This window comes from Mirounga leonina, unplaced genomic scaffold (genome assembly GCF_011800145.1).
Source record: "Mirounga leonina isolate KUSES-001 unplaced genomic scaffold, KU_Mleo_1.0 Mir_99, whole genome shotgun sequence".
Taxonomy (NCBI): Eukaryota; Metazoa; Chordata; class Mammalia; order Carnivora; family Phocidae; genus Mirounga; species Mirounga leonina.
The window spans coordinates 7,238,988-7,259,835 of NW_023270971.1; the positions used below are offsets into that span (position 1 = coordinate 7,238,988).

Below are 20,848 nucleotides of genomic sequence, written 5' to 3' on the forward strand. Positions count from 1 at the left end.
GGGGCTCCCTGCTTCGTGGGGAGCCTGCTTCTCCTTCTCCCTCTGCAGCTCCCCCTGCTTGTGCTCTCTCTGTCAAATAAATAAATAAAGTTAAAAAAATTTTTAAAAAAGAGTAACCATATACAATATGAATCTTGACTGGATCCTTGATTGGATCCCTCACCATATTTGCTGATGATGTTTTTTGACATTTGGGAAAACCTAAAGTTTCTGTATTAGATGATATTATGGAATTATTTCTAATTCAATAATTATTGATATAAAATTGATATATATAAATATAATTGATATAAATATAATTATTATTGAACTAATGTTAACTTTTTTAGATGTGACAATATCATTGTGGTCCTTATTCCTTATTTAGAGATGGCTTGTCGTGATGTCTGTAACCATTAAATGATTCAGCAGAAATTATGTCTACCTACCTACCTACCTACTTACCTACCTCCCTACCCACCCACCCACCTATTATACAGAGAGAGAACTAAAGTAAATGTGGCAAGATGATAACAGTTGGAATCCAGGTGAAGGATATTAGAGTGATCATTGTATAGTCTTCCAACTTTTCCGTATCAAGACAGAATGTTAAATGAGGCATTAATTGGAAATGGTACAAATGTTGTATTTAGCATAAGGCTGAAGGGAGCAGAATATGGAGTCTGGCATTAACGGTAGAGCTGAATGTTGTGTCTGCTGGTGAGTGATTAAAACAGAATGTGACTCAAACAGTAGTAGTGAACGTGGTAGAATGCAGGGCCTAGCGTTAGGAGAGAGTAAAGCAGAATGAGGCATCAAGCATTCATAGTGAAGGCAGCAGAATGTTGTACCTCACGTATGGGTGAATGGAGGAGTATGTGGTGTCTGGCATTAATAGTAAATGAAGCAGAACATTATGTCTAGTGTTAAAAGTGAATTAAGCAGAATGTGAGGTTTGGTGTTAACAGTGAAAGGAACAGAATGTTGCATTTATTGTAAGGGTGACTGGTGGAGAATTAGTGTCTGGTGTCAGTAATGAAGTGGAATGCTGTGTCTGGTGTTCGAAGAATGGAGCAGAATGTTGTGTCTAGCACAGAGTGAATGGAGCAGAATGTGTATCTGGCTTATATAGTGAATGGAGAGAAATGCTGTGTCTAGTGTTAATAGTGAATGGAGCAGAGTATGGTTCAAGAGTGAATAGTGAAAATAGCAGGATGTGGTGTTGAACGTTAGAAATGTGGAAGAAGATTGAGGTGTGGCAGAGAAGGGTTCACGTATGATGTTTGGGATGAGGCTGCAATCTTACAAAGGACCTACTTGCAAGGTTGGCCCTTGGTTGACAGCTGGGAACTTGGATTTTGGGAATGTTCCCACTTTCCGTAACTGATAAGGATGCCTACTGTGCCTAGACTGCCAATACCAACAATATGGATTGTGCTGAATGTCTGCTTTCCTTCTGGGAGTCCAGAGTTTTGCTATGTGCCAGGCAGAGGGGGCCTATGTGACCAGCACCCAATAAAAATCATCCATACTGAATCTTTTTTTTTTTTTTTAAGATTTTATTTATTCATTTGAGACACAGAGATACAGAGAGAGAGAGCATGAGCAGGGAGAGAGGCAGAGGGAGAGGGAGAAGCAGGCTCCCTGCTGAGCCAGGAGCCCGATGTGGGGCTTGATCCCAGGACTCTGGGATCATGACCTGAGCCGAAGGCAGACACCCAACCATCTGAGCCACCCAGGTGCCCCATCCATACTGAATCTTAATGAACCTCAAAACAATGTTTCTATCTCCCTGGGCAGAAACATCCCACACATGTGACTGCCTTTTTATTGTTAGGGTAAGAATGTGCTCTGTGTGGTCCCTCATGGTGGGGAGAAAACAAGGAAGCCTGCAGATGGTTTCCTCCAGACCCTGCCTGTGTCTTTTTACTTTATCACCTAGCTGTGTATTCTTTTTTTAAAATTTTATTTTTTTTATTTTTAGAGATTTTTTGTTTTTATTTTTTTCAAGGATTTATTCATTATAGAGAGAGAGAGAGAGAGTGAGTGAGTGCTCGAGCAGGGGGAAGAGCAGAGGGAGAGGGAGAGGGGAAGCAAACTCTATGCTGAGCGTGGAGCCTGATGTGGGGCTCCATCCCATGACCCTGAGATCATGACCTGAGTGAAACCAAGAGTCCCACGCTCAATGGACTGTGCCCCCGAGGGGCCCCCCTAGCTGTGTATCCTTAATGCAACACTGTAAGAAATCTTAGCCGTGAGTACAATGATATGCTGAGTCCTGTGAGTTGTATCAAATCTCTGAACGTGGGGGTGGTCTTGGAGACCCCCACCACAAAGCATCTACTGTTAATGGTAAAAGGAGCAGGATGTTGTATTTAGCACTAAACGTGAATGGAGGAGGAGGTGGAATTGAGTGTGAATAGTAAGTAAAGCAGGATGTATGTGGAATGTTGGTAGAGAATGGAGCAAAACCTGGGGGTTGGCAACTGTCTACAACATAGTGTTCAGTCTGGAGGAGAGGTTTGATGCATCAGAATGCTGGATCCTGCCAAGTGCAGCAGATGAAGACAGAGTGACTAATTCCTTATGCTCCCTTTATCTCAGGCAGGTAGGGAGATGAGTGTCCTTCTTTGTCCAGGTGTTCTGTGCTCTTGGGCAGTAGGACTTACCTTGGGCAGGGATGCTCGGGAGCCAGAGCTCTGGGTGGTCATGGTGAGCACAGTGGTGATGCCCAGGCCCACACGGGCTGGTGCAGCATCCATGTTGATCCAGAAGGAAATCCACGAGAGGATGACAATGAGTAGGCTGGGAATGTACATCTGGATCAGGTAGTAGCCCATCTGTCGCTCCAGGTGGAACCGGGCCTCAATGCAGGTGAATTTACCTGTAAGAAGTTAGAGTGAGAAGGCAAAGTAGCCTGGTGGGTAGGAACATGACTCTGAGGTCAGAACAACCTCAGCTGGAGTCCTGGTTCAGCATCACACTAGCTGTGTCCTCAGGCAAGTGATTGGATCTCTCTGTGTCTCCGTTTCCTCATCTGTGGAAAATTGGGGATGATGATGATGATGATGATGATACCTACCTCACATGGTTACCTGCGTGGTTACTGTGAGTATAAAATGAGATGATGCCTATAAAGAACTTCGCACGGTCCTCACATCATTTATGTTCAGGGATGTCAATTGCCATCATCCTCATCAGCCCTGTTTTGTTGCTAAGAGTGGGCCTCAATGGATCAGTTATCTTCCCAAAACATGACTTGATCCTGTTACTTCCTCTTGTGAAAACTTTCTTTCCTTCCTTCTCTCCTTATACCAGAAAGTCCCCATTATCTACAGGGAAAAGTTCAAACTTTTCAGTTTGCTCTTCATAGTCATGCTCTGGCCTGTTTTTCCATCCCACTTGCCTTCTTTCTTCACCCTAATCATGAGCCCCTCCACTCTATCCCTTGCCTTGAGCATGTCCTGCACTTTGACCTTTCTGAGCTTTGGCTCCTGCTAATCCCTCTGCCTGGGATGCTGGGACTCTTCCCCACAACCAGCCAAAGCAACCCTCCAGCTCCTCCGCGGTGCTTTGAATGTCACGTCTGCCCAGGCAGAATGACTCTTCTCCCCCGTGAGTTCCTTCAGTTCTGTTCATGCAGTCATCGGGCCTTTAGGGCATGATGTACTGAGGATGTAGGTACATTGGTCTGTCTCTCCTCTGCAATGGCCTGTGGGCAGCTGGTCTCCTCCCCCTCTGTGCTTGCCTGGAACTGGGGTGGGGCCGGTCCCATGGAGGGGGCTGGTTCTCAGCTCCAGCCCCCTGCAGCGCGGTTATTAGGGGAGTTCCTAGAGCTCTCTGGACTGGCTGCCCTGTGTGGGCAGGGCCTCGTCAGCCTCTCCCCCTCGAATCCACAGGGCCTAGCACAGAACTCAGCTCTCACTGAAGTGGGAATAGTGAAGAGCGAATGAGATCATGAATAAGAAAATGCTGTGTGAACAGTTTCGGGCTGTGGTACGCGAGTTAGTGTGACTGTGTGATCCGTGGGAAGTCACTGCTCTCATGGCTGCTAATGGGAGTCCCATGACCTCTCTGCATCTCAGCATGCCCAGGGATCAGGAGAGTATCTCTGGAGGTTCTGAGGCATCTCGGAGGTGACCCAGGAAGGGGCAGCTGTCCTCAACAGACCAGAGCCCAGGCTGCCTGCCCTTGCCCTGGGCCTTCTACTTGCAGCAGAGCACCCAGTGATTTCTCTCAACCCCCCTGCTTCACGTCCTCCCCTCCCTGGCCCCTGTCAGCAGCCTCTTTCATGCCTCTACTCTCCTCAGCTAGGCTCAGCAGCAGCCTCCTGCCCAGCCCTCCAACTTGCGTACTGACTGCCTGCCTTTCTTCCGCTGTGGCTCCGTGAGCTCCTTCCCAGCCTGCGGCAGGGCAGGCAAGGCCAGTCTTGATACGACCCCAGTTCATTCCTGCATCCCATCTTCCCACAAAGGCTGTGCTATGCCTGGGAGACCGCTGAGCAGAACAGCCGTGGCTTCTTCCCCCTCTTGCAGCTTGCAGTCTAGGGGGACCCTTTCCAACTGCACTGTTTACGAACCTCAGTGCCACCTCTCAGCTTCCTCCTGCTGGGGTCTGACGAGAGCACTCTGTGTACTGTGTCCTGTCAGAAATGTAAGTTCCCCTGTGACCGATACTGCTAGATGTCCTAATAGCAGCTCCTCCCTTCCGCCTTGGGAATAGGATTCATTTTGACCTGGGCATGCTGCTACCTGGAATGAAGACTGTGTCTCCCAGCTTCCCTTGCAGTGAGCTATGGCCTGAGCTTTACTTATGTGCCCCAGGACATCTGGGAAGAAAGTATCAGAGTTTCAAAGACTATGCTCTTAACCACTAGGTAGTAAACACAGAACTGTGTCCATCACGGGCACCTCATAAGATCTATTGGATCAAAGGCTGAATGAATGTTTGGACCTACCTGTGTTGTAATGCTTTGTGCAGTATCTCAAGTCCTTCTCTTCTTTCAGGATAAACTGGGGTAGAGTTAGTCCATCTGCCACCTGCACAGCTCCCTGCTCCTGCCACTCGAAGATCAGGTCATTCATGGTATATCCAACTGGGATGGGGGATCAGAAGAAGGAGCGGTCACCACCCAGAAGCACTTATTTGAGGCATGTCAGAGTTGGTTTGGGTTAGAGACTGAGAGGCATCAGGTACTAGAGGGAATGCATGAGACCATGTTGCCTCACCACCACCCCTCCTGACTCCTCTTCCACCCTCTCCCCACCTCCCCTGCAACCAAGGAGGTTAAAACAGGTTTTATTGTTTATATCAACCCCCCTGCCTTCTACCTCCCTTCCTGCCCCTCCCACCATCCTATATTGGCTTGTCCTTTTGCCTCCACCTCTTACCCCTGTGGTCCTAGTCAGTTCACATCTGCTATTTGGCCTGCGTACCATCCTTGCAAGCTCCCTGCTCTGCTCACAGCAGCTTTTCCTCTGGGGAATGACTCTACAGAATACTGTTGTGGGACTATCAGCTGGGGGCCAAGGTGTTAGATAATGACTCAACTAGACCAGTCAGACGCTCTGTCCCAGGACTTGACTCTTGAGTCAAGTGACAGAAGGTTCAGGAGTTGGCTGGTGCCAATTCCCTTCAGATGTGGTGCTCCACCTAAATCCTCTGCCCTGGTTCCTGTACTTTCAGCTTCTCTTTCAAGTCCGTGAGGAAGCCCTATGTCCTTCCCTTGAATTCCACCTTTTAAATTAGATTGGTTTCTGTTTGCAGTCAAAGAAGTCAGCTCCCTCCTCTAGTAGGTTCACTTGTGACCTCCGACATAAAGCCCTCTCCAGTGCCCCCTCTCTTTCCCAGTCAGAAGGAAGCACTCTTTCTGCCGGGAGTCACAGCATTCAGACTTCCAACAACACACTTACCACCTGCTGCCCTGTGTTAGAGTTATTTGTGCAGCTAGCTGGCTGTCTCTCCAGCTGCAGGGAGCATCCCTGTGAGTTCAGGGACCGTGACTTATTCAAGCTCTTTCTCCTCTGTTCCTGGAGAGCATATTCACAAGGGACATGGAACAGTGCCTCTTGGGAGAATACTGCTGGCTCCAAAGCTGGGCCTCAGCCAGCCAGTAAGGGGGTTTAGATTTCTAATGCATTTTCAAAAGCGAAGCCCCCCCATCTGGTATTTTGGGCTCCGACAGTCTTCTTGTGGGGTCCAGCAGTTAGGAGCAGCTGTATGGGAATTTCTGCAGGTCCCATGGGTAAAGGGGAGTCTGGTTCTTTCTAAAGCCCTCATGCAAGGGACTCACAGCTTTCCAGTTGCATGATACACGTCTGGACATCCATGGGGAAATTCTTCAAGTCCATGGGGCAGGCCAGTGTTAGGGTGATTCTGAGAAGAGAAGGGAGTTGAATGATGCTAGAGCCACAGACCAGGGAAGCTGTACCTCCGTTCTGGTTATTACCAGAAAATCAGTTATCTTGGACAGGTCAAGGAGGTCAGGGAACTAGTGTTTATGGAAATAATATATGTATATTTCTACATTCCAGATATGGAAATGGAGGCTCAGAGAGATACAGTAGGTTGCCTAAAGTCATACAGTCGGTGAACTTCTGGGTTTCCGTGGAGTCTGTCTGACTTCTAGACATCTGCTTTCAGCAAGGGAAATGAAGGCCTGGAGGACCTTCTGCTAGGCTCTGAGTGGGCATCGGATGCACACCAACACTGCCCCTGATCCCTACTCTTCTGCAGAGGCTGAATTCCACGTTGAGCAGCCCCAGGCCTCAGGCATCCAGATGCACTTGCAGCAGGGGCTTCAGGTGGTTCTTTGCTGCCTCCCTTCATGCACTGGACTCATCAAACGTTATTTTAAAGAGGCCCTTGCCTTCTGGGTGTCCAAACAGAGCTGGCTCACACCTGGGGGCTCGTGCTGGGGTCAGTTGGGAAGTGGTGGGTGCCCCAGGCTTCTGGGAGAGCTGTCTATTTTGGTTTGTTCCACTCTTGCCGAGGCTGAGCCTTCGAACCAGAGGGAGTCCCCCAACAGAAGCAAGGTCCACAGTTCAGGCTAGGATGCAAGGCTTCAGCTTCAAAGGCTGTGCCCACATCGGAGCACCTGCTGCAGAGAATAGAGAAGAAAGGCTCTCAGAGCCCAAAGAGGCTTAGATCATCAGACCAACTCCTTCATTTGACAGTTGAGAAAACTGAGGTGCAGAGAAAGATTGGTCGGGACTCTTGCAAGGTCACACAGCGCGTGATGGCTCAAAGGCCGGATTCAGAACTGTGTTTCCTGGCCATTGGATTCTGAGCTCATGTGTTTACTTTCCGACACTGCTCTCCTGGAAAGCGCTTCATTGGTGGTGGTCTGGGGACACTCAGCTGCCAGCACCTTACTGCACATGGTGAGCACACGGCCCTGTGTCAGCCTCCTCCCTCCAGCTTACACCCACTGCTCTGGGGTTGGGCCCCATTTAAGCACAAGGTACAAGCAAGTGGGGGGAAAAGGGAAGGGAGAGGGAGGGGGAAAGTGAAGAGAAGGTGAACAGAGTTGAATTTCTGAAGATAAAAGCTCCAAAGTAGGGCAGCTGTCACACTAGGTTAATTTTCTGAAGTTGAATGACCTTGGGAACATCACTTTCTGCTGATTTGTCCTTCTGTCATGCTGCATGGGGCTTAGCTTTGTAGAGATACCAAACCAGCCTGGCAGCAGCAAAATCCAGCAGAGTAACCTCTCCTGCCCCAGCCATTAGGGCACTGGTGGTCATCCCGAGCCCACCACCCTTCCATCTGGATGTGCACTGGCAGGATGGGCTCCAGGGTGAGGAAGGCACGTCCTTTCCTCAGTGCCTCCTTTCCCTGCTGAGGTTCTTAAGTCCCCTCTCCCACCTGGCCTGCTCGCAGGAGTCACCCTGAGTCCAGTCACATCTGAAGGTTAGGATGGTTGCAGCCTCGCCTATGGGCCTGGACATTTAAAGCTCATCTCCTAATGGAAACAGAAAGATTTATTCCCCGAAGAACTGGAGGGGGAGGAGGAGTCATTTAGGGCCAGTGTCCCTTTGAAGCTCTTTGAAATAAACTCATACTCATTCATTCATCAAATGAGTGCCTATTGAATGCTGGGCACTGTTCTGCTAGGCTCTGAGTGGGCATCGGATGCACACCAACAGATTGGAATTGGGGCTGTGCTACTGGGTGGCTGTGGGAACTTTAGCAAGTCACTTAAATTTTCAGATCTTCACTTGTCTGATCTGCAAAATGGGCGTAATAGAAACTATTTCATGGAATTGTTAGGAGGATTACAAATAATATATGTAAAATACCCAGCCTAATCAGTAAATTCTCAGTGAATGCTACATATGTAAGAATCTAGCATGGACGTTGGTCATTTTCTCCATGACTTGGGGGTAGGAATGGGGAATTACATGGGAAGAGTTGGCAGGAGACTCTGAAAGTTTGCCCCTAACCAGTATCTGCAGGATACCTCCCAGCTGGGAAGGGGGTCCCAGCTTCCTAGACTCAGTGCAAGGTATGGAGGATGGAAGGGGTTCATGGAAGGGAGGGAGCAGCCCTGGCTTGTACCTGTGAGTAGCCTGGCAGGCCCATTTTTGTTGAAGCTGCTACGACTTTTCAGGCTTTGTGCCTTTGCTCCTACTATTTTTTTTTTTTTAATTGTGATAAGAACATTTAACATGAGATCTAGCCTTTTAACAAATGTTTATGGGTACAATATAGTATTGTTAACTCTAGGCACAATGTTGAACAGCAGCTGTCTAGAACTTACTCATCTTGAGTAACTGAACACCCCTGCTACTGAGCACTGTCTTTGAATACTCTTTTCCCTTCTTGTTTTATTGAAATGCTGGGTAAGCTTAGGGGCCTAACCTTACCCCTTCTGTCTCTAAGATGCTTCCTTGGTTCCCCTGGTTATAACGAACCACTCACCCCTAGGACTTCGCCCAGGATGTTATTCTTACTCCCTGAGTATAATCTACAGAGCTGGCTCTGCACATTGTGCAAAGGTGTGGGGTTGCCCGGGCCTGTGCACCCGTGGTTGGCCCACCTCTTAGCGTCTGCCCCCAGGAGGCCATGGGGCCAGGTGCATCCTGAGGAGGATGGCAGGGGTGAACCTGCGTGGAGCTCACCTGATGCTGTAGAGGACATTTCCATTCCGGGAGATCCTCAGCAGTTTGTTGTCAGTGGTGATCTCGTGGAAGTGGGCCCCCTTCTCGTTGGCGAAGAACAGGTCAGGCTTCCAGATGGAATCCAACATGGATGGGTCCAGGTCCAGAGAGTCATCCGGGTATTCATTGTAGGCCAGCCGGGGGTCGTTCCACTGCTGCCTCAGGAAGATGTTGACCCTATAGTCCTACAGCCAGGAGATAAGGAGGTGGAGTCAGGGTCAGGCCCCGGATGTCCGCTCTTGGAGGGCCCGGATGCTTTCGGTCAGTGCTCCCTGAAGTCCCTTTTGGAGAATTATGAGGATGGTTGCAGCTTATGTGGGTGAGACATAAAGTCTATGCCTCAGGAAAAAAGTCAGGGGATTCATCCCTGAAAATCCTCTCCATGCCCTATGAAGTATATTCAGCTCTGAACTGAGATTATTTAAATGGTATTCTTTTGAAAAAATTTAAAAATAAAGTTCCACCTGATAATAATAAACACCTGTTTTCATCCTAGTGACATTTTGTCACGTTTGCTTCATGTTTTTGACTAGAGAAATAGCACATCCCAGATAAAGTTGAAGTCCCCCTTTTATTATGGAGGCTGTCAGGGCAGTAATTCTCATGCACAGTGAAGTTTGAGAATCACTCTTCCAGGTAGATTGACGGAGCAAAAGGAGAGGCTGAAAGCTGCTGCCTGAGCATTCAAACTGTTCTGCTTGAAGAAAACAATTAATTCCCAAGCAGTGAAGGAAGGATGGGTGAATTCTGCGGTGCTCCTCCTGGTCCTAGAGTTCATACCACTCTGTTTCAATCCCAACCTTCTGCAACCTTCTATCACACATGTTGATTTATTTGTTTGGGGAGGATTTCCTTTTTAATTTTTTTCCTAATGTAAACTCTACACACAACGTGGGGCTTGAGCTTATGCCCTCAAGATCAAGAGTCGCATGCCCTACTGACTGAGCCAGCCAGGCGCCCCTGGGGAGGATTAATAGACGTGGAGTCACATCTTACTGGGTTGTAAACTCAGTGCTAAGTCTAATGCTTCTCGGATGGGACTGCAGTGTAGTTATTCTGCTGGGAAAAAAGTCATGATCAAACCAATTAGGGAAATGTTGGACTAAACCAAATGCAACTGATTTTTTTTATTGCGGGAGTTCTTGGAGACCATAATATGCTAATTATTTGTATGTATCTCCAAGAGGGGAATAGAATATATATTTCCCTGATTTATTTTGAGTACAGAACTCTTGCATCTTGTGCATGATGCTTGCCTTCTACAGAATGTATGTAGGAATTGCCGGCCTAGTCAAAACTCCCTCCCCCACCCCCCACCTTGGTTTCTTTTCTGGATGGAGAAACTGAAGTCCAGAGAGTTAAGACTGACCCAGGATCACTCTGAAAAGGCAGGTCAGAGCTGACTGTGGAGTGCAAGAGTCCTGACTCCTAGCTGAGGATTTGTTCAGCTGGTCCTAGGATTGCTGAAAGAGTCCATTCAGCAACCAATCACAGTCTGAGAAGCAGTTAGTGGTATGGGTAGGTCTCCATGCCAGGAAAGTGGGTCATGAAGTTAAGAAATATTTTCATGAAGAGGGCGCCTGGGTGGCTCAGTTGGTTAAGCGACTGCCTTCAGCTCAGGTCATGATCCTGGAGTCCCGGGATCGAGTCCCGCATCGGGCTCCCTGCTCGGCAGGGAGCCTGCTTCTCCCTCTGACCCTCCCCCCTCTCGTATGCTCTCTGTCTCTCTCATTCTCTCTGTCTCAAATAAATAAATAAAATCTTAAAAAAAAAAAAAGAAATATTTTCATGAAGAAATGTTTTCGATTTTGTTAGGGAGGCATTGTAAACCTGGGATCTATGAATATTATGATACTGTAAGTAGAATTTGGGGTTTATTTGTGTTTTCCCAGGAAGAAGAACATGGCTGTCTATGTTGGATTCTCAAAAGGGTCTGTAGTTCCCCAAAAGATCAATAACCTCGGTTCAAGTCCAACTCAGACTGCTGTCCTTCCAGGAATCATCTCCACACAGGAGTGCCTGCTGCCTCCCCTGAAGGTGCTGGAGAAATGAGGTCATGCTACATTTTCTCTTCCTAATCACTCTCGATCTGTCATCAGCAGGGATGGACTAAAACAAACAACCCTCCTCGCCACCCTCACCCTCACCCCTACCAGTTCCCCCCACAGTACGTGCCTCATTCTGTTTGCCTCCAGAAATATCAATAGCTTCATAAAGTGTTCCAAGGTATTTTATAGGATTGTGCTATAATTTAATTGAAGCCTCTCCCTCCAGCCCCATAGAAAATGACATTTGGTCTCATAATCTCATGTCTTGTAAGTCCATTGGTGGAGGGAGGACTCTAGGCCAGACCTGGATGTTGATACTTGGTCTTTCCTGCTGACAGTAATGGACAGCTCCCAATCTGGCCACCTCTTACGGGGGAATTAGAAGTAGCCTCTCTTTCTCTCTTCAATTTTATGTGGAGTGTGTGTGTGTGTGTGTGTGTGTGTGTGTGATGGGGCACTGGGCAAGTCATGTCATAGGAAACAGACCATGAGTGGTGGAGCAGGAAAAGCCTCCAGTCCCCAAACCCCAGCTGCGCTTTTGAGGTTCTTGCCAGTGACATGTCAATTCTGTTTATGTGGCTGGAAGGAAGAAAAGAAAGTGGCATTTCTTAAAATGGTCTGTTAGGTACCAGGCGCTGTTCTAGATACTGTCTCACACTTAATCCTCGCAAAACCCCTGCAAGCTAGACATCCAAGTTCCCGTAGTGAGGGGAAGGGGACCGAGGTTTGGAAAGGTTGTGAAACTTGTCCAAGGCCCAGAGCTAGTAAGCGGCAGAGCTGGGCTCTGAAGGCCCGTCAGCCCCACCCGCCTTTCCGTCCCACAGGGGCGGATAGCCAGCTGGGTGCTGGGGATACTCCTCTCTCCTCCTTGTTGCCTCCGTGAATTCTGCCTGCTCAGCTTCAGCGGCGTCAGCTTCTGCAGGAGCCTTTAGCTTCTGCCCCCAGGCTCCCATGGCCTCTTCCTTTTCTAATCTCCCAGCAAAACAGAATCACTGTATGTGTCTTATCTCCTCCACTTGATCAGCAACAGTTCGAGAGGATGAACCAGACCTTACATTTCTCCTGCACCGTCTCGCCTACCCACCCAGTCAGTGCACCTAGGAGCCACCCAATACCCAGAGGGAGGAGGAGGCAAAGCCAGAAAAAGTTCACGCAAGAAGAGCTTTCCTCATTTGAGAGTGGAGAGCCTGAGACCCAGAGAGGGAAGGCATTTTCTAAGGTCAAATAGCAATTCAGTAAAGGACCCACGATTGGAACCTGAATTTGCGTCTCTAGTGTTAAAAGGAGTTAGGATAGATGGTCTCAAAGAACCCTTCCAAATCGAATAGCTAGTTGCTACTAGTTTAATTTTTTCCGGCAACATTTAACTGAGCATCTACTGAGCGCTAGGCACTGTTCTAGGCAATGGAGGATCTGCCGAGAACAAGAAAGACATATTCTTGCAGCCCCAGAGCCTAAGTGTAATGCTGACAGCACACGGACATAAGGGCTCCCATAAGGATTAAGTATAGGGTGCCAGGGAGGTGTAGAAGACAGGCCCTCCCGCTAGACTGGGGCTGGTGGTCTGGGAAGGCTGCAGAAGAAGTGATACTCAAGGTCAGACCAGATATGGTTGAGCCAAAGAAGACAAGCCCTCTGGGGCAGGAGGAACTGCATATTGGAAGGCCTAGAGGCAAAGCAGGGCGTAGCCCTTTGGAAAGGAGAGCAAGCAGATGAGAAAGGGGAGGACCGTTTACAGGGCCTCGCGAACTGCCCTGAGGAATTTCGGCTTCATCCTGAGAGTCATGTGGAGCCTTTGAAGAATTTTAACTAGGGGAGGACATTATTACGTTTGCATTTTATGACTGATATTTAAAAAATATTTTTTCTTATTATAAAAGTAAATGCATGTTGATGGTAAAAAAAGGTAAAGGCACATCCCTTAAAAGAAGAAAAACAAAGCAGAAGCCATAGGGTCTCGTGATGAAATGGCTGATGAAAAGTGAGAGCAGGAGACCTGGAGGATGTATCTGGTGTCCTCGGGCAGCTTGACTCCTCCTCCTGGCAGCCCCCACTCTGCCCGCAGCAGCTGCTGCCCAAAGAAGCTGTTGCATCGATTTTCTCCCCTCTGGTTGGGAAACGGCAGTAGGAAATGCAGTTTGGAGGTGATCGATGTAATTGGTGTAATAGGCTGAAGGCTAAAGGCTGTTTTGCTTAGTTAGCCCTGCAATCACACTGGTCAGTGTTCGACATGCTGGGGGGCCCTGTTCAGGTTCAGGGGCCAGAGGAGCAACATTTGAGTTCTCTACCCTAGAACCTCAGGCTCCAGCTCCGGTAGTTGGCTTCCAGGTCTCAAGCTCTCAAGGGTGGCCCATCTAAGTCTGAGGTGGGAGGGATTTCCAGAACTCTAGCTCAATAGTCTTTAGCATCAACTCACCCATCCTCCCTGTGAAGAGTCCCTGATGGTCTGCTTTCTGGTACCTGGGCAGCTACCTTGCTTCTAAGACCAAGGCAGAGCATTAATCCCTTCATTCACTCATTATGTCATTCAATAAACATTTATTGGCCGCTTTCCTTGTGCCACCTGCAGTGGGATCTGCCCCCCACTGCCACCCCCACTGTGTCTAATTTCAGATTCTAACCTTTTCCAGTAAGCTCCTCTAAACTCAGTACTGTGGCAAAAGAGGAAGCATGAAGCGTTTTAGTAGGAAAGAGCCTGTGTGAGTGTGCTGGTGAGAAGGGGATGTGGTGGGCGGGATGTTGTTACCATTGCAGTCAGAGCCAAGAGACAGCGCCCAAGCCCTGGACAAAGAACCAGATTCTTAGACCTTCCTAGGTCTCAGCATTCTGGCTCTCAAGGGATGTCTCTTCTCTAGACTCATTTCTACTCTATAAACGTGTATTAGGCCTAGAATGGTGAGGATGGAAGCATAAGGTCTTGGTTTCTATCCTCAGACAGTTCAAATTATCTAGCGGGCGAGGCAAGATATGGACACAAATATCTACCATACAAAGCTGACAGTGACAGAGGTCAAAGGGGTTTTAAAACATTGCTATTAGATATTGCTCTCAAGCCACTGAGATAGTTTCCAGCCAGGTTGGATGAATCTGGAAAAGCTTTCAGAGAGAAGGTGACATTGGAAATAGCCCCCCCCCTTTTTTTTTTTTTAAGATTTTATTTATTTATTTGACAGAGAGAGACACAGTGAGAGAGGGAACACAAGCAGGGGAAGTGGGAGAGGGAGAAGCAGGCTTCCCGCCGAGCAGGGAGCCCGATGCGGGGCTCGACCCCAGGACCCTGGGATCATGACCTGAGCCAAAGGCAGTCGCTTAACCAACTGAGCCACCCAGGCGCCCCCCCCCCCCTTTTTTTAAGATTTTATTTATTTATTTGACAGAGAGAGCAGCAGAGGGAGAGGGAGAAGCAGATTCCCTGCTGAGCAGGGAGCCCAATATGGGACTCAATTCCAGGACCCTGGGATCATGACCCGAGCTGAAGGCAGATGCTTAACCGACTGAGCCACCCAGGGGTTCCAGGAAATAGCCCCTTTCAGTTTGCCTCATCTTACTGAAGTTAGCATCTCTAGGTCTGGTGTTGTTCCGAGATGGGAGCTCTATCTAATTTCAGCTGGAAAGGAGGACAGGGATGTGTGAGGAGGAAGTCCAGAGGTGAGGAGTCAGGCTTAGAGCAGGACGGGACTTGAGGACTGGGATGTGGCCTCCTCAGAGTCTTTAGATTAGGATGTATATACTTGCAGGTAGAAGGAATCTCATGTAGAAGGAACAGCACAAGCAAAGATGTGAAGGTAGGGGCATTCCGACAGTTCAGCTTAGCTCAACCACTAGCCGTATAAGTAATAATAGGTCCCCCTTATTGAGGACCTACTATGTTCTAGGCATTGTGCTAAGCACGCCACACATTTCATCTCATTTTATCTCTAAAACAATCCTATAACATAGGTATTTTCTTTTTCTTTTTTAAAAGATTTTATTTATTTATTTGAGACAGAGAATGAGATAGAGCATGAGAGGGTCAGAGGGAGAAGCAGACTCCCTGCCGAGCAGGGAGCCCGATGTGGGACTCGATCCAGGGACTCCAGGATCATGACCTGAGCCGAAAGCAGTCGCTTAACCAACTGAGCCACCCAGGCGCCCAACATAGGTATTTTCAACCTGAGTTATAGACGAAGATTCAGAGAGGTTAAATAATTTGTCCAAACTTACACAGTAATCAGTAAGGTTGGAATTTGGATCTGGTTTGTCTGATTATACAAGTTCATGCTCTCAACTACTCTGTTGTGATAAGGCTGTAAAATGGGTTGATTTGAGATTGCAGATATCTTTAACTGCCAAACCAAGGGGTTTGGATTTTGTCATGTAGTCAACTGGGCACCACTGGGGTCTCAAGCAGTGGAGCAATATCTCTGTTTGACTTCAGAAAGGTCAGTATGGCAGGAAGACCATGAAGTCCTGGAATTGAGAGAAACAGGCACAGGGGGACCTGTTTTGAGTCTGTTGTGGCAGCCCAAGAAGGGCAAGCTAAGCTAAGACAGCAGGAATGGAGATTGGGATAGATGAGAGAATCATACTTCTGTCACCATCATCAAATATTACAGTTAGAAAGAACCTGTGGAGAATTCTGTCTCAACGTTTTCATTTTACACACGGCCCAGAGAGGGAAAGGGACTCTCCTTGGGCCACACAGCAATTCAGCGACTAAGGTGGGACTTGCATACAGACATCTTGACCCCATCCCACTTATTTTCCTATCTCCTTGTACACCTTTGAGGGTAGGAGAAGGAGAACCAAGTTGAAGGTGCCACTGAGCAGGCTCTGCTCTCCTTGGAGAAGCTCGAATGTGAACTTGGCTCTGACAGGACTTGGGATTAGCATGAGAGCTGGACCAGTCTGCTGAAAGCCAGGGACTGGGGGCATCAGAGTAGAGGATGCCCAGGCTTGGTTTATGAGCCGCTGCTTCCTTGCCCACCTGCTGCCCTTCTTCCCAAGCACTTCTTCAGACCTCTGAGAAGCACTGGGGAGCCAAAGTCATAAACTTTGTGGGACAAGTCAGCCCCAGCTCTTCCCAGTTTTGTGAGAGTAAGGACCTGGCTCATTGGCATATGCAGAGTTTACTAAATCCTGACCGAGTGCCAGGTCCTGTGCTAAGAGCTTTAGTGAACACTCTCTCTCTAAATTCTCACAGTAATGCCATTTTACAGATAAACTGAGGCCTGGATATATCAAGGGCTTTGTGTAAAGTTAGTGACAGAACCAAGACTTGAATCCATGACTGGCTGACTCCTTTTAAGTAGTATATAGCATTGGCTCCTTTTTATTAATAATGCATCATACTTAGTTGCTGTTCTGTGCCATTTGGCATGAAGAGAAGATTCTTCTCCCCACTGGACAGGTGAGGAAATTAAAGCCCTAAAATCTACCACTAGTTACTGGTAGATCCAGAATTGATAACAGCGGTGCAAATAACACTAATACTTAAGATTGAGACTTTATCGGGGCGCCTGGGTGGCTCAGTCGTTAGGTGTCTGCCTTCCGCTTGGGTCATGATCTCGGGGTCCTGGAATCGAGCCCCGCATCCGGCTCCCTGCTCCGCGGGAAGCCTGCTTCTCCCTCTCCCACTCCCCCTGCTTGTGTTCCCTCTCTCGCTGTGTCTGTCTCTGTCAAATAAATAAATAAAATCTTTAAAAAAAAAAAAGATTGAGACTTTATCACATGTAAGGAATGATGCCAAGAGTGTGATGTGTGTTATTTTATCTTCATAATAATCCTGTGATGTAGGTTCTATTACCATTCCCATTTTACAGTTAGATAAATCAAGGCACACAGAGGTGAAAGTACTGTTTCTGACATCACACAGCGAGTAAGTGCCGAAGTTGACATTCGGACCCAAGATTTTCATGCCAGAGCCCACGCACTTAAGTCCTAGACTGCACCACCCGGGATCTCCTAGAATTGCCCCAAGTGAGAGTTTCATGTCACCTGAATGCCATCGGATACTGCCTCTAGCTATGGTTATGTAGCTGTGGGTTTGCAGAGACCCACAATTATCAGGAAGTATTAAAAGGACAAAGCTTCTGCCCCAAGTCCAGCAGTCCACTAGTGCTTCTACCTCAGTCCTGATCTGACCCTTGAGTTTGACCCATCGTCTGCTCTACATTCAAGTCCAGTGCTGGCAGACTCCCCAGATCCCGACCCATTGACTCCTTGGCTCCAGATGCCGGCTCTGTGGCTTGAACCTCTCCCAAGTCACCACCCTGCCTGGTGCATTCTCATTCGGATCTCACGCAACCAGAGATACATTTGTTGTAAAGAACTGTAGATGGTTTGGACCAGTGGAGCTGAGCGTCTTTGTTTGTCTTTAGGGGATCACTAAAACACAGCATGAGTTTAATAATTACATAAAATGCTAATAGCAGCTACTTTTATTGGGAGTCTAGCATTTGCTAGAACTTTATATGCATTGTATCTCTAAACCTTTCATCAACCTAGCACATTGGGTATTATTATCCTCATTTTACAGGGGAGGAAACTGAAATCCAGAGAGATCAAAGAGAGGTTAAATGTGTGGCCCAAGCTCCCATAGCTAGTAGGTGCTAGAGCAGGGATATGAATCCAGGACTGTTTGGCTCCCAATTTCATGTTCTTTTCACAACTGCATGCTGCCTCTCTAGTTCCTTTTTTTTTTAAACCAAATTCCTACGTGGGTAGGTAAAGAAATATAATAGACATAGTATACTGGGATGCCACTGAGCCCATGTGACAGGTTGGCTCATGCATGTCCTTATAGTCAATAGCAGGTGGAGAACTTTGGATTGGGATATTAAACAGTGAGGTGGCTTCATAACTGGTTGCCAAAGGGTGCAAATTGGGGGTGGATATTAAGCTGGAAAGAGGAACGAGGACAGTGTTGGCAGCACGGGGCGCAGTAGTGAGACATGCCATGAGCACATTTGGCAATATGGAAACCAGGTTGCTCTGTGTGGGTTAAACTAACAGCAGAGAAGAATTTTCAGTAGAGGAGTTTGGCAAGGCCCAGCATCAATCACAATGTCCCACGTGTAATCCCGATGATTTAGAACAGGCCTGTGCTTGTAATTTAATAACTGGAACCCTAATTTACTGGACTGTATCTCATTTAGAGAACTGTTTTATAAACCTATGGGAGATATTCATTTAGTAGTATGAGAAAGGGTGTTTTGAGGAGCAGGAATTTGGCAGTTAGTAATCTAGCATCATCTGGTGGGGGGGAACACCAACATTTTCATTCCTGCAGAGAGGGTTTCTGTGTGGTGAGGCAGGGATGCTTTCTTAGATCTCTCTCTGGCCTGGATGAAATTTTCCTTAAAGCCTGTCTGTCTTCTTTTCCTGTAGTTCCAGGTATGTCTAATGTGACTCCTGATTGGCTTCCCCGATATTCAGAGAGCGGCAAGGGAGTGCTTTCATGGAGTACATTAGCATTTTTGTTACTCAAATGGAAGGCCCCATTGTAAATTAAATAACGTGGCAGTCTTATTTACCAACTTCAGTCTTTTGTGGGTTTGATTGTCCTGAGTCAGCCTTTCTGAATCCGATGATAGGGAGCCAACTCTGAGCTGTCATAAATTCCCTATTGCGATGCCCCCCTCGGTGGTGTACTGGGAGAGAGGCATCCAGCCCCGTTTTCTGTCTGTAACAGACTCTAATGGCATTTCTGAGCCTTCTCTCTTTGGCCTTCTTTTAGTATTCAGTTTATCGAGGCTTTGTGGAGTGTTGAGCCGTATCTAATTGGATGACATTTAATAGACTTTCTCTTGGATTCCCCCAAACCCAAGTGTATAAAAAATGACCTAGCATTAGCTGTGTAGAGAGACTGAAAGTGTAATGGAAAAAAGCAACAACAACAAAAAGGATCTCATCCAAAATAGCAGCCAACCTCACAAAATATCCACAAATAAACCTAACAAGAATCTGTGACTCATAGATATTTAAGAAAAACCCCAACAACTCTAAAACTTTACTGAAAGGCATAAAGGAATACCTAGATAAATGGAGAGATGTACCGTGTTTATATGATATTGTAAAGATGTCAGTTCCTCCCAAATTAATCTATAAACTCAGTGCAACCCCAATAAAAACCTGAGGCGATTTTTATCAGCCTCAACAAGCTGATTCTAAAGTTCATATGGAAGGGGAAATGGGCTAGAAACATCAGGAAAACCTTATAAAGAACAACAGAGAACTTTTTCTACCAGACATAGAAATATAACATTAAGCCATAGTAATTAAAATAGTGTGGTACTGGTGCAGAAACAGACAAATGGAGCAACAGAACAACACATTGAGACTGGAAACAGATGTAGGTATATATGGGGATTTAGTTTATGAGAAGGATAACATTTCCCAGTGGAGAAATACTGACCACTTAAGAATAATGATGGGGAGGGGCGCCTGGGTGGCTCAGTCGTTAAGCGTCTGCCTTCGGCTCAGGTCATGATCCCAGGGTCCTGGGATCGAGCTCCACATCAGGCTCCCTGCTCAGCGGGAAGCCTGCTTCTCCCTCTCCCACTCCCCCTGCTTGTGTTCCTTCTCTCGCTGTGTCTCTCTCTGTCAAATAAATAAATAAAATTAAAAAAATAATAATAATGATGGGGAACTTACTATCTAATTGGAGAAAAATAGAGTTGAACCACCACCAAATACTTTACAGAAAAACGAAACCAACTGTGTTAAGGAGGTACATGTAAAAAGGGAAACCTATAATATTATTGATAATGCCCAGCATGCAAAGAATATGCAAAGATGTTCAAATTCGCTAGGAGTCTGGAGTGAAAATTAAAAATGACAATGAGGCACCATTAAAAAATCCCATTTGGTAAAATGAAAAGGCTTGATAATATCTTGGGTCGGTAAGGATAAAGAGAGATGAACACTGTTGTGGGGACAGTGAATTAGAAGCTTTGGAAATGAGCTGGGCAGTGTGTCTGTCAAAATCACAAAAAGTTGCATGTCCTTTGATCAAGTCATTCCACTTCTGGAACATATCCTGAGGAAATGTGCAGAGTTATGTACAAGAATATTCTTTGTGGCATTGTTTGTAATAGTAAAAAACTGCATAAACATAAAAGGTCCATCAGGAAAAGAACTTTTTTTTTTTTAATCTTATTTACTTGTTTGAGAGAGAGAGAGCACAAGCAGAAAGCGGCAGAGTGAGAGGGAGAAGCAGACTCCCCACTGAGCAGGGAGCCCGATGTGGGACTTGATCCCAGAACCATGAGATCATAACCTGAGTTGAAGGCAGACGCTTAACCGACTGAGCCACCTAGGCATCCCGAAAAGAGTGGTTTAATACCACAGAATGATGGCCTGTCCTGAGCATGGGATTTTTTTAAAAAGACTTATTTATTTATTTGAGAGACAGTGCAGGGGGAGGGGCAGAGGGAGAGAGAGAATGTCAAGCAGACTCCCCCCTGAGCATGGACCCCGATGCTATGTGGGGCTCCACCTCACGACCCTGAGATCATGACCTGAGCTGAAATCAAGAGTCCAACACTTAACTGACTGAGTCAACCAGGTGCCCCATGGAGCATGGGATTTTACAGGCAGGCCCTACAGCTTGGAAACAGATTAGAATTATTTGTCATATCTGGCATGTGGTAATAATAAACCAACTCATATTCCAAGTTG

General features: G+C 47.1%; 1 protein-coding gene across 1 annotated transcript in view; it reads right to left on the reverse strand.

Moving 5' to 3' along the window:
• Window positions 1-20,848, reverse strand: part of GLRA1 (glycine receptor alpha 1) — an 82,462-nt gene that overhangs the window by 13,714 nt on the left and 47,900 nt on the right. The window contains exons 4-7 of the mRNA XM_034999619.1: window positions 9,102-9,325; window positions 6,272-6,354; window positions 4,937-5,074; window positions 2,649-2,863 (exon numbers count right to left, since the gene is read on the reverse strand). Coding sequence (XP_034855510.1) covers window positions 2,649-2,863; window positions 4,937-5,074; window positions 6,272-6,354; window positions 9,102-9,325 — 660 coding nt within the window. The remainder of the gene's footprint in view (window positions 1-2,648; window positions 2,864-4,936; window positions 5,075-6,271; window positions 6,355-9,101; window positions 9,326-20,848) is intronic.